Below are 20207 nucleotides of genomic sequence, written 5' to 3'. Positions count from 1 at the left end.
TCTCTCACTGGGCAAACGGCAGTGCCGGCCGGTGGCAGTCACCTGCGGAGTGGCGCGCAAGTACGCAGCTGGGGGGCCAGCCCACGCGTGCTCGGTGGTGGGTGTCGGCTTGTATTCACGCAGCTGCAGTGCTGACCGCGCGGTCAGCGATCCGGTTCCGGTGGGAGCTGGTCAGGGAGGGCGTGGGAAGGGTCTCCGGTGGCTGGCACAGGGCACGTGAATCCTGGTGGGGCTAAACTTGATGATATCTGCGGGTGGTCCAATGCTGACTGTTGATTTCTGCAGGGGCAAAAACTGCTGGGTGTTCCTGCAGAGCAGGTCAGGGTGAACTGTCAATCACCCCATTACACGGCTGCTACTGGGAGCCTTTGCGTTGCGTTGTTTCTAACCACCTCCGTATATCTCAGTTTGGCCAGTGTGGGTGGGATGAAACCAGACTGGGACCTTGGCGTGGTGCCCTAGAAGGCTAGGGAAGCTGCTCCTTCACCCCGTGCTCCCTCTCTTGGTGAGGGAGAGAGGCTTTCTAGCTGGCGAGTTCCCTCTGGGCGCTGAGCAATGCTGGCTTGGTGAATGGGGTGATGCAGGTGAAATCGGACTGTCTGTTCTCTTTGGGGGCAGCTAGTCTCAATTTTTTTTTTTTTTTAATTCTCCTGTGTTGCTGGACTTAAGGGCTGTCGCATAGCTTTTTTGTGTGTGGGGGGGTAGCAGGCACAATTGATCTAATTATTGATCTATCTAATTATTGATCTTTGTGAGGGACAGAGGCTGGAGTCTCCTATACTGACATTTCTGGTAGCATTACTCTTAAAAATAAAGTTTGATCAGAAGTAACCCTTGCTGAATAGGAAGTGCAGTTGTGTAGCGTATTTTCCAGTTATAGGGAAGAAAGCTTTCTGATTCTGCACTAGGTGCAGAATCTTATCTGTTCCTTTATCCTCCTGTGTCAGTTTTAATAATTTCACTAGTTATACTTAAATGAGTATGCTTGTTTACTGATGGGATTGTTGTTGGTTTAACAATAGCATGGTTTTTGTTTTTCGGCTGTTCTGTGCAGCATGTGGGGTCTTAGTTCCCCAACCAGAGATGGAACACATGGCCCTCATCCCGCTCATGCCTCCTGCAGCGGAAGCATGGAGTCTTCACCAGGCCACCAGAGAAGCCCTTGAGTATTTTTGAAAGAAAGCAAATCGATTTCATCCTCTTTTTCTCGGTTTCACAATGTACAGAAGAATTGTCTGACCTGATGCCTGTATCTGTTTCAATAAAGACATGTTCATCGTCCACATAATCTAAACATCTTTGCCCTAAAGCAGGATTTATTCTTTTGGCCAAATATTTCACTTCTCAGTTGTCACTTTACTGAGCTGGTAGGACTAGGTAAGTCTCAGTCCCAAGTCTGGCCACAGGTGCTAGCTTGGTTTTTGCTGTTTATTGACCACACTAAACGCAAGTGGATTGGGCAACACACGGAAGCTTCAGGGTTCTCAAGAGCAGCAGGAGACAGCAAGATTCAGTGCTCAGTCACTTTTCAAGATTCTTCATGTGTTTCTTGGAGGGGTGGAAAGTAATTTTAAATAGATTATTTTTGTTACTTTTGAAAATTTAAAGCAATAACTGAGTTGGAAGTAGTTTTCTTCAAGACATCTTTCATTATTTGAATAAGGGAGTCCTTGACTTGATCTCATAATGTAAATAGTCCTTCAATAAAATCAATACAACAAAAAATGCCAATATTTTAGTATTTTTAAAATATCATAATACAACAGAACACTGAGAAGTAGCATGGCAATCACTAAATAGATGCGTTTTGGTTGATTCTCCTTTCCTGACCCAAACAGGAGATGACAGACGACCTTGATCACTACACCAACACTTATCAAGTCTACTCCAAGGACCCTAAGAAGTGTCACGAATTCCTTGGCTCACCAGAAGTCATCAACTGGAAGCAACATCTGCAGATTCAAAGTAAGGGGCTAGGACGTGGGCTGGCTGCCAGACTCTCCACGTCGGATCTGCAGGGTCCCTTTACATCTGGAATAACACCCCTGTATCCTCTATAACAGGGTTCCTGGGTGGTTCAGAAGGTAAAGAATCTGCTTGCAATGCAGGAGACCTGGGTTTGATCCCTGGCTCGGGAAGATCCCCTGGAGAGGGGAAAGGCAACCCACTCCAGTGTTCTTCCTGGATAATTCCAGGGACAGAGGAGTCTGGTGGGCTGCAGTCCATGGGGTCGCAAGAGTCTGACATGACTGAGTGACTAACACTCACACACACACACACACACACTCACGCCCCTTCTAGATCTCTATTGCAATCCCAGACACTCAGCCGGCTGTCCATTCTCTCTCAGCTGCCATCAGCACCTCCAGAGCTGCCAGTTCACAAGGCTCTTGGGTAGCTTCCCAGGTGGAGTCTGAAAGTCACCCCCCTATGAACGCACGGCAGGGAGAGGCTGAGAAAGGGGCAGGCCACTCCAGACTGCTGGGTGGCAAGTTTACTAAGCAGGAGAACTTCCTTCCAGGCTTGTCTTGGGAGACTGCAGGACGAGCGAATCCCTGCATCTGCCTGCCAAAATCTTAAAAACGTATACAGTGGTCTTATCTGGGTTTAGTCACGTGCCCAGTCCAGATGTGTGAACACCACATTCCTATCTCAAGGCTGTGTCCTTGGAGCAGCTTCTGGAAGGCAAGTGGAACACTCGTTTCAAGGACAGGAGAGGGAGGGGGAAGCCTCCAGTTGCCTCCCGAGTCAACAGGCAACATGTCTTTCTGATGACCTCCTTCAACAATAGTGAATTAAAACTTAAAGACTGCCATGTATGGGGTTTACACAGAGAATCATGAGCAATAGAGTTTCTTAATAGTTAAAATTCACAGCTACCTGATTCGACTCATTGGAATTAAGACCTGATGCTGGGAAAGACTGAAGGCAAAAGGAGAAGACAGTGGCAGAGGATGAGATGGTTAGAAAGCGCCACCAACTCAATGGACATGGATTTGAGTAAACTCTGGGAGATAGTGGAGGACAGAGGAGCCTGGCGTGTTGCAGTCCATGGGTCATAAAGAGGCAGACACGACTTAGCGACTGAACAACAACAAAAATTCATGGCTTATTCCAGGATCGATGATACGGGAGCAGAGCTTCCATTCTGCCTCGCCTCCATGCTGTCAATATATCATGCTTACAGAGGAGAAATTTAGTGATTACAAATATGCTTGGGAATTCCCTGGCAGTCAGTGGTTAGGACTCTATGCCCTCACTGCCAGGGACCCAGGTTTGAGCCCTGGTGAGGGAATTAAGATCCCACAAGCCTTACAGTGTATCCAAAAAAAAAAAAAAAAAGTCTGTTCTCTGAAGTCAGACTACCTGAAGTTGTGACCTTATTAGGCCTGTTAGTAGTTGTGTGGTCTAAGACAAGGAATAAGAGCTCTGTGGATCAGCCTTCTGATGAGTAAAAATAGCAATTATAATAGTACCCAAAACATTAGGCTATTTAAAGATTAAGTGAGACCTTGAATGAGAAATGCTTGGCCCTACGCCTGGTTTTATCAGTCAGGTTATGAAACCACCCCAAAATAGTGACTGCAAAACACAATCGTTTATTAGCTCCAATTTTGTGGGTCAGCACTTTGTACGAGACGCAGCTGGATGATTCTTCCACTGGTCTGTCCTGGATTCACCCATGTGACTTCAGTCAGCTGGGGGTTGTCCATAAACTGGCAGGACTAAGTTAGCCACCATCTAGAGGCTGGCTGTCAACGCTGCCTCCGTCTGTTCTGGCTCCTGGCTATGCTGATGAAGTGGCTTGGGTGATATACAGACGTCACCCAAGGTTCTTAAGAGCAGAGACAAAAGGCAAACTTCATATATAGTCACTTTTCAAGCTTCTTACTCATTCACATTTGCTATTGCTTCATTGGCCAAAGCAAGTTCCATGGTCAATCCTGGAAGGCAGTTCAGGAGAAAAAAGTCTGGATAGCGAAGAAGAAAAAACTGGGACCATGATAGCAACAACCTATAGCATAGAATGTTAAATAAATTCAGTGAATGTTGGTTATCATCTTCACCGCATCTCCTGATGAGCATACCTGTCCTGTGCTGTGTTCAGGAATCGCAGCGCTGTCCCGAGTTTGATGTTTTAAGCTGGAGTTTAGTTGGTTGCACGGCGGTGTCAGGCTCTGTGGCACAGCAAAGTGAATCGGCCACGTGCACGCACACGTATCGCCCCTGCTTTGGATTTCCTTTCCGTGTAGATCACCACGGGGCACTGAGTAGTTTCCAGTGCTCTATGGTAGGCTCTCGTTGGTCATCTATCGTAAACAGCGGACAAAACGGCAATCCCAGTCTCCCAACCCCATCCTCCACTCTGACCCTTGGAATCTATATGTTTGTTCTCTATGTCTGTGTCTCTATTTCAGCTTTGCAAATGAATTTCTTTTAAATATGAGAGTGATTTAGAGGTCTTTTCATGATGGAACACGAGTTTTAATCATTCAAAACCCACAAACTTTGCAGTCATCGGACGGCTTTTTCCTGACGTTTAAATGAACAATGATATCTCATATGATTCTTCATTTCCTCCATCTAGGTTCACAGTCCAGCTTGGATGATGTGATAAAAAATCTTGCAGCTATCAAATTGGGCAAGGTCAAGCAAACACAATGCTTTCTCTATATGACCTCTGAGGCAGGAAAGAAATTCGCTACTTCTCTGCTGGAGGAAAAAAGTTTATCAGTCAATGGTGATAAACCCAAATCCGGGTAAGTCTGATAGAATCTGCTCTGGGGACTTTCCAGGCGGTCCAGTGGTTAGGACTCTGCACTTTCACTGCCTGCCGATGTTTAATCCCTCTGGTCTGAGAACTAATTAAGACTTCACCCACAAGCCACTGGCAGGATAAAACAAAACCAAACCAAAAATGTCATATCTGTCGCCACTGAAGTAGCCAGTGCATTAGTCTCCTAGGACAGTCACAAAAAGACACAACAAACTGGAGTGGATTTAAACAGCAGAAATGTATTCTCCCAGTTGTAGAGGTCAGGAGTTGGCAAACCTATGTTCCCTCCAAAGGCCCTAGGAGAGAATCCGGCGTGGCTTCTTCCACATTCTGGTGGCTCTGCAGATTCCTTGACTTGTGGCTTTTTTTTTTTCCATGCTATTTTTTTTTTCATTTATTTTTATTAGTAGGAGGCTAATTACTTTACAATATTGTAGTGTTTTTTGCCATACATTGACTTGTGACTTTGATACTGACCAGGGTGCTTGGCCTTCTCCAAGCAACAGACACTGATTAGAAGCCCAACAAGAAATTCAGGCAAAGCTTCACTGATGCCTCTGCTGCAGCAGGCGGGGGTGAAGATAAGCAAGGGTTTCCCTTGCTTGCTTGCTGAGGGTGGGGAGCTGGTTCCTTATACGGGATGAGGGTAGCAGTGTGTCCAGGGGTCAGATGGGCAGCTCAAGCTCAAAAGACACAACTTCTTAATGGTTCTCAGGGAAGGGCTTTAGGCAGCGTGAGCCCGCGGGCTGCAGGGCGCACGATCGACCCCCCAGCGGTTCTCAGGGAAGGGCTTTAGGCAGCGTGGGCCCGGGGGCCGCAGGGCGCACGATCGACCCCCCAGCAGTTCTCAGGGAAGGGCTTTAGGCAGCGTGAGCCCGCGGGCTGCTCACCGTGTGCGCAGTTCTCTGCTGCCGTCAGGTGAGGCCACGAGCAAAATCAACCTTCTGGCTTTGACCAGTCTGGGGTCTATGTTCTTGCGGTCAGAAGTGTTCGTCTGGAGGGGGTCTGTTCTCTGTAAAACAGCTTAGGAGTGTGTGTCAGGCCTTTATCTGTATGTCACTTCCCTGATCCGGCCATGTGGCCAGTCTGTAGTCTAAACTCTCAACAGTTTCTAAGTCAACAGCTGTTCTGTTTCTACAGCTGCACAGATCCTAATCATTAACTCTTTTTAATGTTTTTTAATTTTTAAAATTATGACAGTTATGATGACACATTTATAGCGGACTTGGAAAGTACACAACGAAGTTACCTACAGTTTCACTATATAGTACAAGTATTTTTTTTTTTAAGTAGATAAACTAAGATTTTTAGTTGGAGTTTCAACATCAAACTCTCAAAAATTAATAGAATGGACACAAAATTAGAAGGATATAGTACACCTGAAAATCACTATAAACCAGTTCAACATAATTAAGATTTATACAATTTTCACACAGCAGCAGGGTACAAATTTTACCCAAGTTCCTATAGACTATAAACGAGGAGACAGTGGGACATATCCAGGGACACACAACAAGGTGAGAAAGTCTCATGGTCTAAAGGTGTTGAAATCACACGGAGTCTGTTCTCTTCTCACTGTGGAATTGTGTTCAAAATCAATATCGAAAGAAATTTGAAAATAACCCACATGTTTTCAAATGCCGTGGGACATTTACTCAGAGAGATTTTTGACTTAGCCATTGAAAGCCTCAAGAAGGTTAAAAGGCTGAAAAAACACAGAAGGTGATTGAGGAGAAGAAAGCATTTAAATGAGAAATTAATATCAATATAAGAAATTAATATCAAGGATAATTAAAAAACCCCATGTATTTAGAAATTAAATGTCCACTTTTATATGATGAGTGTATATAAGAAACGATGACAAGGAAAATTAGAAAATATTACTAAAAGAATAAAAAGGGAATTTATCACAATTCATTGTATGCAGCTGAAGCTACCCAATGCAACTAAACACAATGTGGAATCTTGAATAAGGTATGAAAATAAATAATAGACACTAGCATAAAATTTTGTGAAATTTGAATAAAATCTATACTTTAATAATCATTTCATGGGAAATAGATGGGGAAACAGTGGCAACAGTGTCAGACTTTATTTTTGGGGGCTCTAAAATCACTGCAGATGGTGATTGCAACCATGAAATTACAAGATGCTTACTCCTTGGAAGGAATGTTATGACCAACCTAGACAGTATATTAAAAAGCAGAGATATTACTTTGCCAACAAAGGTCTGTCTAGTCAAGGCTATGGTTTTTCCAGTGGTCATGTATGGATGTGAGAGTTGGACCATAAAGAAAGCTGAGCACTAAAGAATTGATGCTTTTGTTTTGTTTTCCATTTATTTTTATTAGTTGGAGGCTAATTACTTTACAATATTGTAGTGGTTTTTTGTCATACATTGACACGAATCAGCCATGGATTTACATGTATTCCCCATCCCGATCCCCCCTCCCACCTCACTCTCCACCTGATCCCTCTGGGTCTTCCCAGTGCACCAGGCCCGAGCACTTGTCTCATGCATCCAACCGGGGCTGGGGATCTGTTTCACCCTTGATAATATACATGTTTCGATGCTATTCTCTCGAAACATCCCATCCTCGCCTTCTTCCACAGAGTCCAAAAGTCTGTTCTGTACATTTGTGTCTCTTTTTTCTGTTTTGCATATAGGGTTATCATTACCATCTTTCTAAATTCCATATATATGTGTTAGTATACTGTATTGGTCTTTATCTTTCTGGCTTACTTCACTCTGTATAATGGGCTCCAGTTTCATCCATCTCATTAGAACTGATTCAAATGAATTCTTTTTAATGGCTGAGTAATATTCCATGGTGTATATGTATCATAGCTTCCTTATCCATTCATCTGCTGATGGACATCTAGGTTGCTTCCATGTCCGGCTATTATAAACAGTGCTGCGATGAACATTGGGGTGCACGTGTCTCTTTCAGATCTGGTTTCCTCAGTGTATATGCCCAGAAGTGGGATTGCTGGGTCATATGGCAGTTCTATTTCCAGTTTTTTAAGAAATCTCCACACTGTTTTCCATAGCGGCTGTACTAGTTTGCATTCCCACCAACAGTGTAAGAGGGTTCCCTTTTCTCCACACCCTCTCCAGCATTTGTTGCTTGTAGACTTTTGGATAGCAGCCATCCTGACTGGTGTGTAATGGTACCTCATTGTGGTTTTGATTTGCATTTCTCTGATAATGGGTGATGTTGAGCATCTTTTCATGTGTTTTTTTGCCATCTGTATGTCTTCCTTGGAGAAATGTCTGTTTAGTTCTTTGGCCCATTTTTTGATTGGGTCATTTATTTTTCTGGAATTGAGCTGCAGGAGTTGCTTGTATATTTTTGAGATTAATCCTTTGTCTTTTGCTTCGTTTGCTATTATTTTCTCCCAATCTGAGGGCTGTCTTTTCACCTTGCTTATAGTTTCCTTTGTTGTGCAAAAGCTTCTAAGTTTCATTAGGTCCCATTTGTTTATTTTTTCTTTTGTTTCTAATATTCTGGGAGGTGGGTCATAGAGGATCCTGCTGTGATTTATGTCGGAGGGTGTTTTGCCTATGTTCTCCTCTAGGAGTTTTATAGTTTCTGGTCTTACATTTATATCTTTAATCCATTTTGAGTTTATTTTTGTGTATGGTGTTAGAAAGTGTTCTAGTTTCATTCTTTTACAAGTGGTTGATCCATTTTCCCAGCACCACTTGTGAAAGAGGTTGTCTTTTTTCCATTGTATATCCTTGCCTCCTTTGTCGAAGATAAGGTGTCCATAGGTGTGTGGATTTATCTCTGGGCTTTCTATTATGTTCCATTGATCTATATTTCTGTCTTTGCACCAGTACCACACTGTCTTGATGACTGTGGCTTTGTAGTAGAGCCTGAAGTCAGGCAGGTTGATTCCTCCAGTTCCATTCTCCTTTCTCAAGATTACCAGAGAGTCCCAAACAGGATAAACCCAATGCGAAACACCCCAAGACACATATTAATCAAATTAACAAAGATCAAACACAAAGAACAAATATTAAAAGCAGCAAGGGAGAAACAACAAATAACACACAAAGGGATTCCCATAAGGATAACAGCTGATCTATCAATAGAAACTCTTCAGGCCAGAAGGGAATGGCAGGACATACTTAAAGTAATGAAAGAGAATAACCTACAATCCAGATCACTGTACCTAGCAAGGATCTCATTCAGATATGAAGGAGAAATTGAAAGCTTTACGGACAAACAAAAGCTGAGAGAATTTTCACCACCAAACCAGCTCTTCAACAAATGCTACAGGATCTTCTCTAGACAGGAAACACAGAAAGGTTGTATAAATGCGAACCCAAAACAACAAAGTAAATGGCAACGGGACCATACCTCTCAATAATTACCTTAAGTGTGATGGGTTGAATGCCCCAACCAAAAGACAAAGACTGGCTGAATGGATAAAAAAACAAGACCCCTATATATGCTGTCTACAAGAGACCCACCTCAAAACAAGGGACACATACAGACTAAAAGTGAAGGCCTGGAAAAAAATATTCCACGCAAATGGAGACCAAAAGAAAGCAGGAGTCACAATACTCATATCAGATAAAATAGACTTTCAAATAAAGGCTGTGAAAAGAGACAAAGAAGGACACTACATAATGATCAAAGGATCAATCCAAGAAGAAGATATAACAATTATAAATATATATGCACCCAACATAGGAGCAGTAACACAATAATAGTGGGAGACTTTAATACCCCACTCACAACTATGGATAGATCAACTAAACAGAAAATTAACAAGGAAACACAAACTTTAAATGACACAATGGACCAGCTAGACCTAATTGATATCTATAAGACATTTCACCCCAAAACAATCAACTTCACCTTTTTCTCAAGTGCACATGGAACCTTCTCCAGAATAGATCACATCCTGGGCCATAAAACTAGCCTTGGTAAATTCAAAAAAACTGAAATCATTCCAGTTATCTTTTCTGACCACAGTGCAGTAAGATTAGATCTCAATTACAGGAAAAAAAATTATTAAAAATTCAAACATATGGAGGCTAAATAACACGCTTCTGAATAACCAACAAATCATAGAAGAAATCAAAGAAGAATTGATGCTTTTGAATGGTGGTGGTGGAGAAGACTCTTGAGAGTCCCTTGGACTGCAAGGAGATCCAACCAGTCCATCCTAAAGGAGATCAGTCCTGGGTGTTCATTGGAAGGACTGATGTTGAAGCTGAAACTCCAGTACTTTGGCCACCTGATGTGAAGAACTGTCTCACTAGAAAAGACCCTCATGCTGGGAAAGATTGAAGGCAGGAGGAGAAGGGGACAACAGAGGATGAGATGGTTGGATGGCATCACCGACTCAATGGACATGAGTAAACTCCGGGAGTTGGTGATGGTTAGGGAGGCCTGGTGTGCTGCAGTCCATGGGGTCACAAAGAGTCAGACACGACTGAGCGACTGAACTGAACTGAACATTTTAATCTCCTGTTGTTTTTTTACAACATAATACCTATTTATATTTTCAGAATTGGATTAGAAGTTTCAAGCCTCATTAATTTTTTTTAATGTCACAAAATAATAAGCTCTCTAGATTTTTTTTTGCAATAATACTAGATGCCAGAATATATGAAACTATATCAAAGTTTTGAGTGTATATAAATTAGAAATCTAACAGTCTATTCATGCTTAGTCAAACAAAAGGAACCAAAAATGTCAAATATTTAGCTAAGCAAAATTTCATGTTTTCTAAAAAAATATACATTATGCTCAATATATATATGTGTATATATAGTATGTGAAAGCTCTTCTACTGCACTGGGTAAAGGCTAGAGAAAGAACAACAAAAAAAGAGATGGAGAAATTGGAAAACAAGCTAAATGCAATGGGAGCCCTGAACATGAAATAGAAAAAAGTGAAACAAACTAGATAAAAGTAAAACATATAGTCCAGTTGTTTTTAAACATGGCTGCTCATTAAAATCACATCTGGAACTTTGGGCAGATTTGTGTTGTCCAAGACAATTCAAGATAATTCTAATATGCATCCGGATTTTAAAAAGTAATTACAAGTTTTTCTATTAAGTTTTAGTGATATAGAAATCTGTTATTTTCTATTGACTGATCATGATGCAATGGTATTAAAATGAATACCAGCTACATAATCACAGTAGTAAAAGATGTTTATCAGTTTTCACAAGTAATAACCAGACTAAAAATATAATTACAATTGCAAGCCATAATGGATGAATGATTAAGCTACTAGTATAAAATAATTACATACCATTTGGGGGGTTAAGTGGAGTGATGTGGTAAGTGGAAGTGAATACATGCACATGTTTGCATCCATCTAGCCAGTCTATGTCTTTTTGTTGTTGCATTTAATCCGTTTACATTTAAGGTGATTATTGATATGTAGGATCCTATTGTCATTTTCTTAATTGTTTAGATCTCTTCCTTCTCCTGGGCTTCCTGCCTAGAGAAGTTCCTCTAGCATTTGCTGTGAAGGTAGTGCTTTGGTGGTGCTGAATTCTCTTAACGTTTGCTTGTCTGGAAAGCTTCTGATTTCTTTGTCAAATCTGAATGGGAGTCTTGTTGGGTAGCATATTCTCGGTTGTAGGTTATTCCTATTCACCAACTTAAATGTATCATGCCATTCCCTTCTGGCTTACAGAGTTTCTGTTGAGAAATCAGCTGATAACTTTATGGGAGTTCCCTTGTATGTTATTTGCCATTTTTTCCCCTTGTTGCTTTTAATATTTTATCTTTGTCTGTAATTTTTGTCAGTTTGATTACTGTGTATGTCAGCGTGTTCCTCCTTCAGTTTAGCCTACCTGGGAGTCTGTGCTTCCTGGACTTGGTTGACTGTTCCTTTTCCCATATTAGAGGAGTTTTCAGCTATTATCTCTTCAAATATTTTCTCAGGTCCTTTATCTCTCTCTCTCTTCTCCTTCTAGGATCTCTATAATGCAAATGTTGGTGTGTTTAATGTTGTCCCAAAGGACTCAGGCTATCTTATTTATTTATTTTTCATTCTTTTTCTGTATTCTATTTTATAGCAGTGACTTCCACCATTCTGTCTGCCAAGTCACTGACCTGTTCTCCTGCCTCAGTTATTCTGCTATTGATTCCTCCCAGTGTACTGTTCATCTCTGTGCTTTAGTTCTTCTAGGTCTTTTGTAAACACTTCCCATCCCTTTCCCAAGAACCTGGGTCATCTGCACTATCATTATTTTGAATTATTTTTCTGCAAGGCTGCCTATCTCCACTTCATTTAGTTATTTTCCTGGGGTTTTATTTTGTTCTTTCACCTGAGAGATAATCCTCTCCCTTTTCATTCTGATTGACTTTCTGTGATTGTGGTTTTGTTCTGGAGGCTGCAGGACTGACTTATCACTTCTTCTACATGCCCTCTGGTGGATGAGGCTGATGGGAGGGACTGGTGGTGGAAAAAACTAGATCTTCTGGCTCCCAGTGAAAGTTCGGTCTGACTATCAGCTGATGGGTGGGGCTGTGCTTCCCCCCTATTAGTTGCTTAGCCTGGGGTGAGCCAGTCCTGGAGTCTACAGGCTCCTGTTGCTGTTCAACCATTAAGAGGTGTCCAACTCTTTGCTACCCCATGGACTACAGCACCCCAGACTCCCCATTCTTCACTGTCTCCCAGAGTTTGGTTAAATTCATGTCCGAGTGATGCCATCCAAATATCTCATCCTCTGTCGGCCCCTTCAGCTCCTGCCCTCAATCTTTCCCAGCATCAGGGTATTTTCCAATGAGTTGGCTCTTAACATCAAGTGGCCAAAGTATTGGAGCTTCAGCTTCAGCGTCAGTCCTTCCAATGAATAGTCAGGACTGATGTCCTTTAGAATTGACTGCTTTGATCTCCTTGTTGTCCAAGGGACTATCAAGAGTCATTTCCAGCACCTAGTTCAAAAGCTTCAATTCTTCAACACTCAGCCTTCTTTATGGTCTAATTCTCACATGTGTACATGACTACTGGAAAAACCACAGCTTTGATTATGTGGATCTTTGTTGGCAAAGTGATGTCTTTGCTTTTTAATATGCTGATAATTTCTTTTTAATATGCTAGGCTGATCATAACTTTTCTTCCAAGGAGCAAGCATCTTTTAATTTCACGGCTGCAGTCACCATCTGCAGTGACTTTGGAGCCTAAGAAAACGAATTCAGTCACTTTCTACTTTCCCCCATCTGTTTGCCATGAAGTGATGGGGCCAGCTGCCATAATCTTAGTTTTTTTAAAGTTGAGTTTTAACCCAGATTTTACTCTCCTCTTTCACGTTCATCAAGAGGCTCTTTAGTTTCTCTTCACTTTCTGCCATTAAGGGGTGTCATCTGTATATCTGAAGTTGTTGATATTTCTCCTGTCACTCTTGATTCCAGCTTGTGCTTCATCCAGCCTGGCATTCGACATGATGTACTCTGCATGTAAGTTAAATAAGCAGGATGAATATACAATCTTGACATACTCCTTTCCCCACTTTGAACCAGTCTGTTGTTCCATGTTTGGTTCTAACTGTCCCTTCTTGACCTGCATACAGATTTCTCAGGAGGCAGATAAAGTGGTCTGGTACTCAGAACTCCTTAAGAATTTTCCAATTTGTTGTGATCCACACAGTCAATGGCTTTAGTGTAGTCAATGAAGCAGATGTAGATGTTTTTCTGGAATTCTCTTGCTTTTTCTATGATTCAACAGATGTTGACAATTTGATTTCTGGTTTCTCCGCCTTTCTAAATCCAGATTGTACATCTGGAAGTTCTCGGTTCATGTACTGTTGGAGCCTAGCTTGAAGAATTTTGAGCATTACCTTGCTAGCTTGTGAGATGAGTGCAATTGTGCAGTAGTTTGAACATTCTTTGGCATTGTCTTTCTTTGGGATTGGAATGAAAACTGACCTTTTCCAGTCCTGTGGCCACTGCTGAGTTTTCCAGATTTGCTGTCATATTGAGTGCAGCACTTTCACAGCATAATCTTTTAGGATATTAAATAACTCAGATGGAATTCCATCACTTCTGCTTGCTTTGTTCATAGTAATGTTTCCTAAGGCCCACTTGACTTTATACTCCTGGATGTCTGTCTCTAGGTGAGCGATCACATGTTTGTGGTTACCTGGGTCATGAAGACCTTTTTTGTATAGTTCTGTGTATTCTTGCCAACTTTTGTTAATCTCTTCTGCTTCTATTAGGTTCTTGCTGTTTCTGTACTTTATTGTGCCCATCTTTGCTTGAAATGTTCCCTTTGTATCTCCAATTTTATTGAAGAGATGTATAGTCTTTCCCATTCTATTATTTTCCTCTATTTCTTTGCATTGATCACTGAGGAATGTTTTCTAGTCTCTCCTTGCTATTCTTTGGAACTCTGCATTCAGGTGGGTATATTTTTCCTTTTTTTGCGTTTTGCTTCTCTTCTTTTCTCAGCTATTTGTAAGGCCTCCTCAGACAGCCATTTTAGTTTTTTGCATTTCTCTTTCTTGGGGATGGTTTTGATCACCACCTTCTGTACAGTGTTACGAACCTCCATCCATAGTTCTTCAGGCACTCTATCAGATCTAATCCTTTGAATCTACTTCTCACTTCCACTGTATAATCATAAGGGATTTGATTTAGGTCATACCTGAATGGGCTACTGGTCTTCCCCACTTTCTTCAGTTTAAGTCTGAATTCGGCAATAAGGAGTTCATGGTCTGAGCCACAGTCAGCTCCCCATCTTGCTTTTGCTGACTGTATAGAGCTTCTCCATCTTTGGCTGAAAAGAATATAATCAATCTGATTTTGGTGTTGACCATCTGGTGACATCCATGTGTAGAGTCTTCTCTTGTGTTCTTGGAAGAGGGTGTTTGCTATGACCAGTGCATTCTCTTGGCAAAACTCTTAGCCTTTGCCCTGCTTCATTTTGTACTCCAAGGCCAAATTTGCCTGTTACTCCAGGTATCTCTTGACTTCCTGCTTTTGCATTCCAGTCCCCTATAATGAAAAGGACATCTGTTTTCGGGTGTTAGTTCTAGAAGCCTTGTAGGTCTTCATGGAATCGTTCAGCGTCAGCCTCCTCAGCATGGGCAACCTGTTTTTGGTGGGTTTCAGTGTCCTCCTGTCAATGGTGTTCAAAAGTTAGTTGCAGTTTTGGTACTCTTGCAGGAGGAGATGAGCACATGTCCTTCTATTCCTCCATCGTGATTTGATCTTTCCATTAACTCTTAAATAAAGACTTTATTAATTATTTATTTTTGGCTGTGCTGGGTCATGGCTGCCGTGCGGGTTTCCTCTAAGTGCGGTGCCTGGGGGCTACTCTGTCGTTACAGCACACGGACTCGTCACTGCAGGGGCCTCTCCCAATGCAGAGCGTGGCTCTAGGGTGTGTGGACTCAGTAGCTGCCCATGAGCTCTAGAGTGTGGGTTCAATATTTGTGGCACATAAGCTTAACTGTTCCATGTACGCAGGCTCTTCCACGCCAGGGACTGAAACCCATATCTCCTGCATTGGTAGGTGGATTCTTTACCACTGAACCACCAGGGAAGCCCTCTGATGATGAACCCTTGAGATAGTCTTTTGAGACTCAGGGGAAGCCTGGGAGGCCACAGCAAAAGCCTTTGACTTCAAAGGACAGGGACACAAGGGCTTCAATGTTATGGGCTATTCTTTCTTCTCAATCCCAATAGCCACCAAAAGATGCTGACACTCTCAACCCTGGATCCTGCCCATGCTGTCTTGGTGAATAAGCTCTGGTATTTTGGTGGCAATGAAAGGAGCCGGAGGTTCATCGAGCGCTGTATCCAGACCTTCCCCAGCTCATGCCTGCTGGGGCCCGAGGGGACCCCTGTGTCCTGGATGCTGATGGACCAGACGGGAGAGCTGCGGATGGCAGGCACCCTGCCTGAGTACCGGGCGAAGGGGCTCATCTCCTACCTCTCCTGTGTCCATGTCCAGACTCTGGACAAACTGGGGTTCCCCTTGTATTCCCACGTCGACAAGGCCAATCACATCATGCAAAGAGTATGCTCCAACATGCAGAGTATCTCTGTGCCCTGTGGCTGGAACCAATGGAACTTCATGCCTCTGTAAAGTGGACCTGAATGCAAGAGAGCATTGAGTGGGTGCAGAATGTATCTGGAGAAGCCAATGGAGAGAAAGAGTGCAGTGTAACGGGGGGTGATGAAATGGCCCGAGCTTGGAGGAAACAGTGATGTGTGGTGCACAGGACAGACTCAGTCCCTGTGCTCAAATACTTCCCAGAATTTCCTTAGTTTCCTCAGTAGGAAACAGCTCAGGTGCCCAGCTGTCTGGGTACTTGGATACTTTCAGCATCCTTGTCATGATTTACACTTAGTTGCATGCTTTTCTACATTGGTGTTCCTGGAACTCCTAGCTCATTAACTCTTTCCAGTTTGCCAGAAGTGTTGTAATATCCTGTGGGTTTTATGATGATTTTTTCCCTCTGGCTTTCTATGACTTTTTAATTGACTAGAGAGTGACCTGTCCATTAAGTAGATCTTTGAAGATCCTCCTCTCTCAGGTCATTTCTTAAGCCTTATATTATAATCACATGAAATATATTATACAAATATCACCATACATTTCTCTATCTATCTATAAAGGTGTTGTTATTGCTTAGTCATTAAGTCATATCTGACTCTTTTGTGACCCCATGGACTGTAGCCCTCCAGGTAGCTCTGTTCATGGGATTTCCCAGCAAGGATACTGGATTGGGTTACTATTTCCTTCTCCAGGGGATCTTCCCAACCCAGGGATCAACCCTGAGTCTCCTGCATTGAAAGCAGATTCCTTACCACGGAGCCACCAGAGAAGCCACACACACACACACACACACACACACACACACACACACACACAATGCAGCATAGAAAATTAAAAGAGAAAGACTAACTGGTATCAGTATCCTTTTTTGCAACACCTACTGGAACTGTGCAAACCGCTGTGTCCTTGTCTTTTGAAGTAAAATGCCGACTCAAGAGTTAATGATTGGAAAATGTGAAGATGAAGAAACAAAGAATAGCTGTTGGGTTAGGGAATGGGTAACAATTGAGAATAAAATTCTGCCACATAACAGAATCACTGAACTCACAGTTCTCTGAAAGGTACAGATAAAGGCCTGACACACATCCCTAAGCAGTTTTTACAGGAAGAAGACCCTCTCCAAATGAAAACCACTGACCACGAGAACAAAGATCCTAGACTGGTTGAAACCAGAAAGTTGATGATGCTTGAAGCTTCACTTTGATTACAACTAATCCAAAAACTGTCCATGCTCATCACACCCTGCTCCCTGAACATGATAAAACCCTTCTCTACCCTGTCCAGCATGGGCCACGCGGTCTTCAAGGCATTAGCCCACTCTGGCCTCCTTTGTCTGGTCAAGCGGTGAAAGCTGCTGTTTTCCACTTCACTCAGAACTCTGTCTGCACGTTTCTGTTGGGCACTGGGTTTCTGTTGGCACTGTTGGCACTGAGGCTGAGTTTCGGCAACACTGTCTCAGGAAAGAGATACTAACGTTGTTTCTGTTAAGACTTTCTTGGTGGTCATGTGATTAAGAGTCCGCCTTCCAATGCAGGGGCCATGGGTTTGATGCCTGGTCAGGGAACTATGATCCCACATGCTAAGAGGCAGCTAAGCCTTTATGCTACAGCTAGAGAAAGCCTGTATGCCCCCAACGAAGAGTCCAGACATCAGGAAGAGCCCACACATTACGAAGGAGACCCAACTCTGCCAAGAAAAAATTGTTCCTGTTGACTGAAATATCAATAAAAATGCACAAGGTGAAAGCTGTGGGTTTCAGATTTATTGTGGGGTTTGCTGAGGACTAGCCTGTGAGACAGCCCTTCAGATAACTCTGAGGAATTCCTCCAAAGAGGTAAGGAGATTGGGGTGGGTGAAATGATACAGATGAACTTATTTACAAAGCAGAAACAGACTCACAGGCTTAGAGAAAGAGTTTATGATTACTGTGGGGAGGGGAGGGGAGAGGGATAGTTAGGGAATTTGGGACTGACAGGTACACACTGCTATATTTAAAATGGATAACCAACAAGGACCTACTATACGGCACAGGGAACTCTGCTCAGTTATGTAACACTCTAACTGGGAAAAGAATTTGATAAAGAATAGATACATGTGTATGTATAACTGAATCATTTTGTTGTAAATCTGAAACTAACATAATCAGTTCAGTTCAGTTGCTCAGTTATGTCCGACTCTTTGTAACCCCATGGACTGCAGCACACCAGGCTTCCCTGTCCATCACCACCTCCTGGTGCTTACTCAAACTCATGTCCATTGAGTCGATGATGCCATCCAACCATCTCATCCTCTGTCATCCCCTTCTCCTCCTGCCTTCAATCTTTCCCAGCATCAGGGTCTTTTCTAGTGAGACAGTTCTTCGCATGAGGTGGCCAAAGTATTGGAGTTTCAGCTTCAGCATCAGTCCTTCCAATGAATATGCAGGACTGATTTCCTTTAAGATTGACTGGTTTGATCTCCTTGCAGTCCAATCAATTATACTCCAAACCAAAATTAAAAGTTTTAAAAAATGAGAAGCTAAAGGGGGAGGCCAGCATGTATGTGATTTTAGAGCAGGGGTACTTGTGACCAAGCATACTTCTTGGTAGATAACTGTTAGGCATGATGGACAGATACCACGGTGAATGATTTTAGTGCTTTTCTAAGTATGGAAAGATGCAAGAATTGGGATTCATGAAAGTTTCCCCTGAAAATGTCTAACTCTCTGAAGACCTGTTCTGCAGGCTTTCCTAGAGCATGAGTGCCTCATTCTTGATCTCCACCCTGAAATCTTTTCAAGGGGTGTGTTGAAGGTCAGCAACTATGATGGCTAACGACCATCCTTTAGAACCAGATAGCAAGTGACACTTTTTAGTTGATATTGTTGAAAGCTGAGCTTTCTTAATCGCCGTCCTCCAGTCCACATATAACAAAGAGACTCTCTGTTTGGTTGTGGAAGCTTAATCTACATGGTCCATGAAAGCAGCATGGGGAGAGGAGGGGCTGGGTGCACTTGGACCAGAGAGAGGAGCTTGGACTACCAGGGACAGAGTCAGGGAGGCTCTGTGTAGAGAGGAGACTGGGGTCTCACCTGACTGCAGCACATAATTTCAAGATATTTGAACCCTCTGTAACGTGACTAAGTAGGGTCTTATGAGAGTCTCACTGGTGAGGCCACCAGATGATTTTTCTCTGAGTCTCTCTGGGAAGACCGTCCCAACACTGCCAGAGGAAGAGGGCCTGCTTGAAGGAAAACAGAAGGAAAGAGAATGATACCAGTTTAAGACTTGGGACCACCACGGTCCTTAGCAGCACACCACAGCTTTCTGAACACATCAGAATAAGAGCTCCACTTTCTATAGTTGAGCACCAGCTAAAGCATCGCCCCCAGAAAGGCCCTGAAGTCAGCAAGGGAAGAGGGGCTTGGTGACCCTGCAGTAGGGAGAGGAGACATCACGACACTCAGTAAAGAAGAAAAGACCTCATAATACCAGACAAGGAGAGAGAGGGAAGCTAAGCATCACGCTCCTCAGGCTGTAGGGGGATTGCTATCTGCAGAGAGAAAGGTTAGCTTTACATTTATCAGTCAGCTGACTTCAGATGAAGGGGTCCGAAAAGAGTGCCAACGATACTCATTTGAAAAGGGTTCGCAGGGTGCGGGAGAGGGGAGAGGAGGAACTGGCAGCTGCTTCTACTGAGCCCAGGCTCACTCTGTGTGCCATAGAACACGCCAACAACATCGGAGAGGAGATGTTGAGGCAGGGAATGTGAGTTTATTCAGAAAGCCAGCAGACCAAGAAGATGGCAGACTAATGTCTCAAAATAACCATCTTAAGGGGTCTGGATGCCAGGTTATTTTATAGGACAGAGAGGGAGGGGAGACAGAAAGTAAACTAAAAAGGTCATTAATCTTGCCAAATGGGAGGGGGGGATGTGTTAATTTCTTCTTTTCTCAAGGTAAGCTAGGTCACCCTGAGTCTGTCTCTTGAGTCGCTCTTGAGAGTCTCTCTGTGAGCTGAACAAAGGCACTTCAGTTTAATAGTCAGGCACAGGGGCAGGGTTCCCCAAGGTAGGCTATTAAGTGTGATAATAACAACAAGAGCAATGACAAGCAAAGATTAAAGCCAAAGAAACAAACCCAACATAGAATCAGAATTGGCTCTTCCCCACAACACTGTTGTAGAAATTAGTCTGTTATAATTGCTCTTTCAGCCCAAACCACAAATTCTGAACGTAGTTGTTCTGGGATTCCGAGCATCTCTTTGAGACTTCCCTGGTGGTCCAGTGTTTGCGAATCTGCCTTCCAATACAGCGGACAAGAGTTCGATCCCTGGTCAGGGAAATAAGATCCCACATGCCAAGGGTCCACAGCAGCTAGATAGGCGCCTCTGTGTGGACAAAGAGTC

The 20207-nt window shown here is 43.0% G+C and overlaps 1 protein-coding gene across 4 annotated transcripts in view; it reads left to right on the top strand.

The window, feature by feature from the left end:
• The window catches only part of LOC110137913 (glycine N-acyltransferase), a 44686-nt gene that overhangs the window by 13204 nt on the left and 11275 nt on the right, over positions 1–20207 (top strand). The window contains exons 4-6 of one of the 4 annotated variants that reach the window (XM_070472905.1): positions 1839–1965; positions 4589–4760; positions 17357–17567. In XM_070472905.1, coding sequence (XP_070329006.1) covers positions 1839–1965; positions 4589–4760; positions 17357–17405 — 348 coding nt within the window. In that variant the 3' untranslated portion in view covers positions 17406–17567. Of the gene's footprint in view, positions 1–1838; positions 1966–4588; positions 4761–13172; positions 13560–15446; positions 17568–20207 lie in introns of those variants that run through there. The other 3 variants (XM_070472903.1, XM_070472906.1, XM_070472904.1) reach the window with 3 other exon arrangements.

The sequence above is a fragment of the Odocoileus virginianus genome, chromosome 10 (assembly GCF_023699985.2).
Source record: "Odocoileus virginianus isolate 20LAN1187 ecotype Illinois chromosome 10, Ovbor_1.2, whole genome shotgun sequence".
Taxonomy (NCBI): Eukaryota; Metazoa; Chordata; class Mammalia; order Artiodactyla; family Cervidae; genus Odocoileus; species Odocoileus virginianus.
The sequence above is the reverse complement of the archived record's forward strand: the minus strand, read 5'-3'. Positions and strand labels throughout refer to the sequence as shown.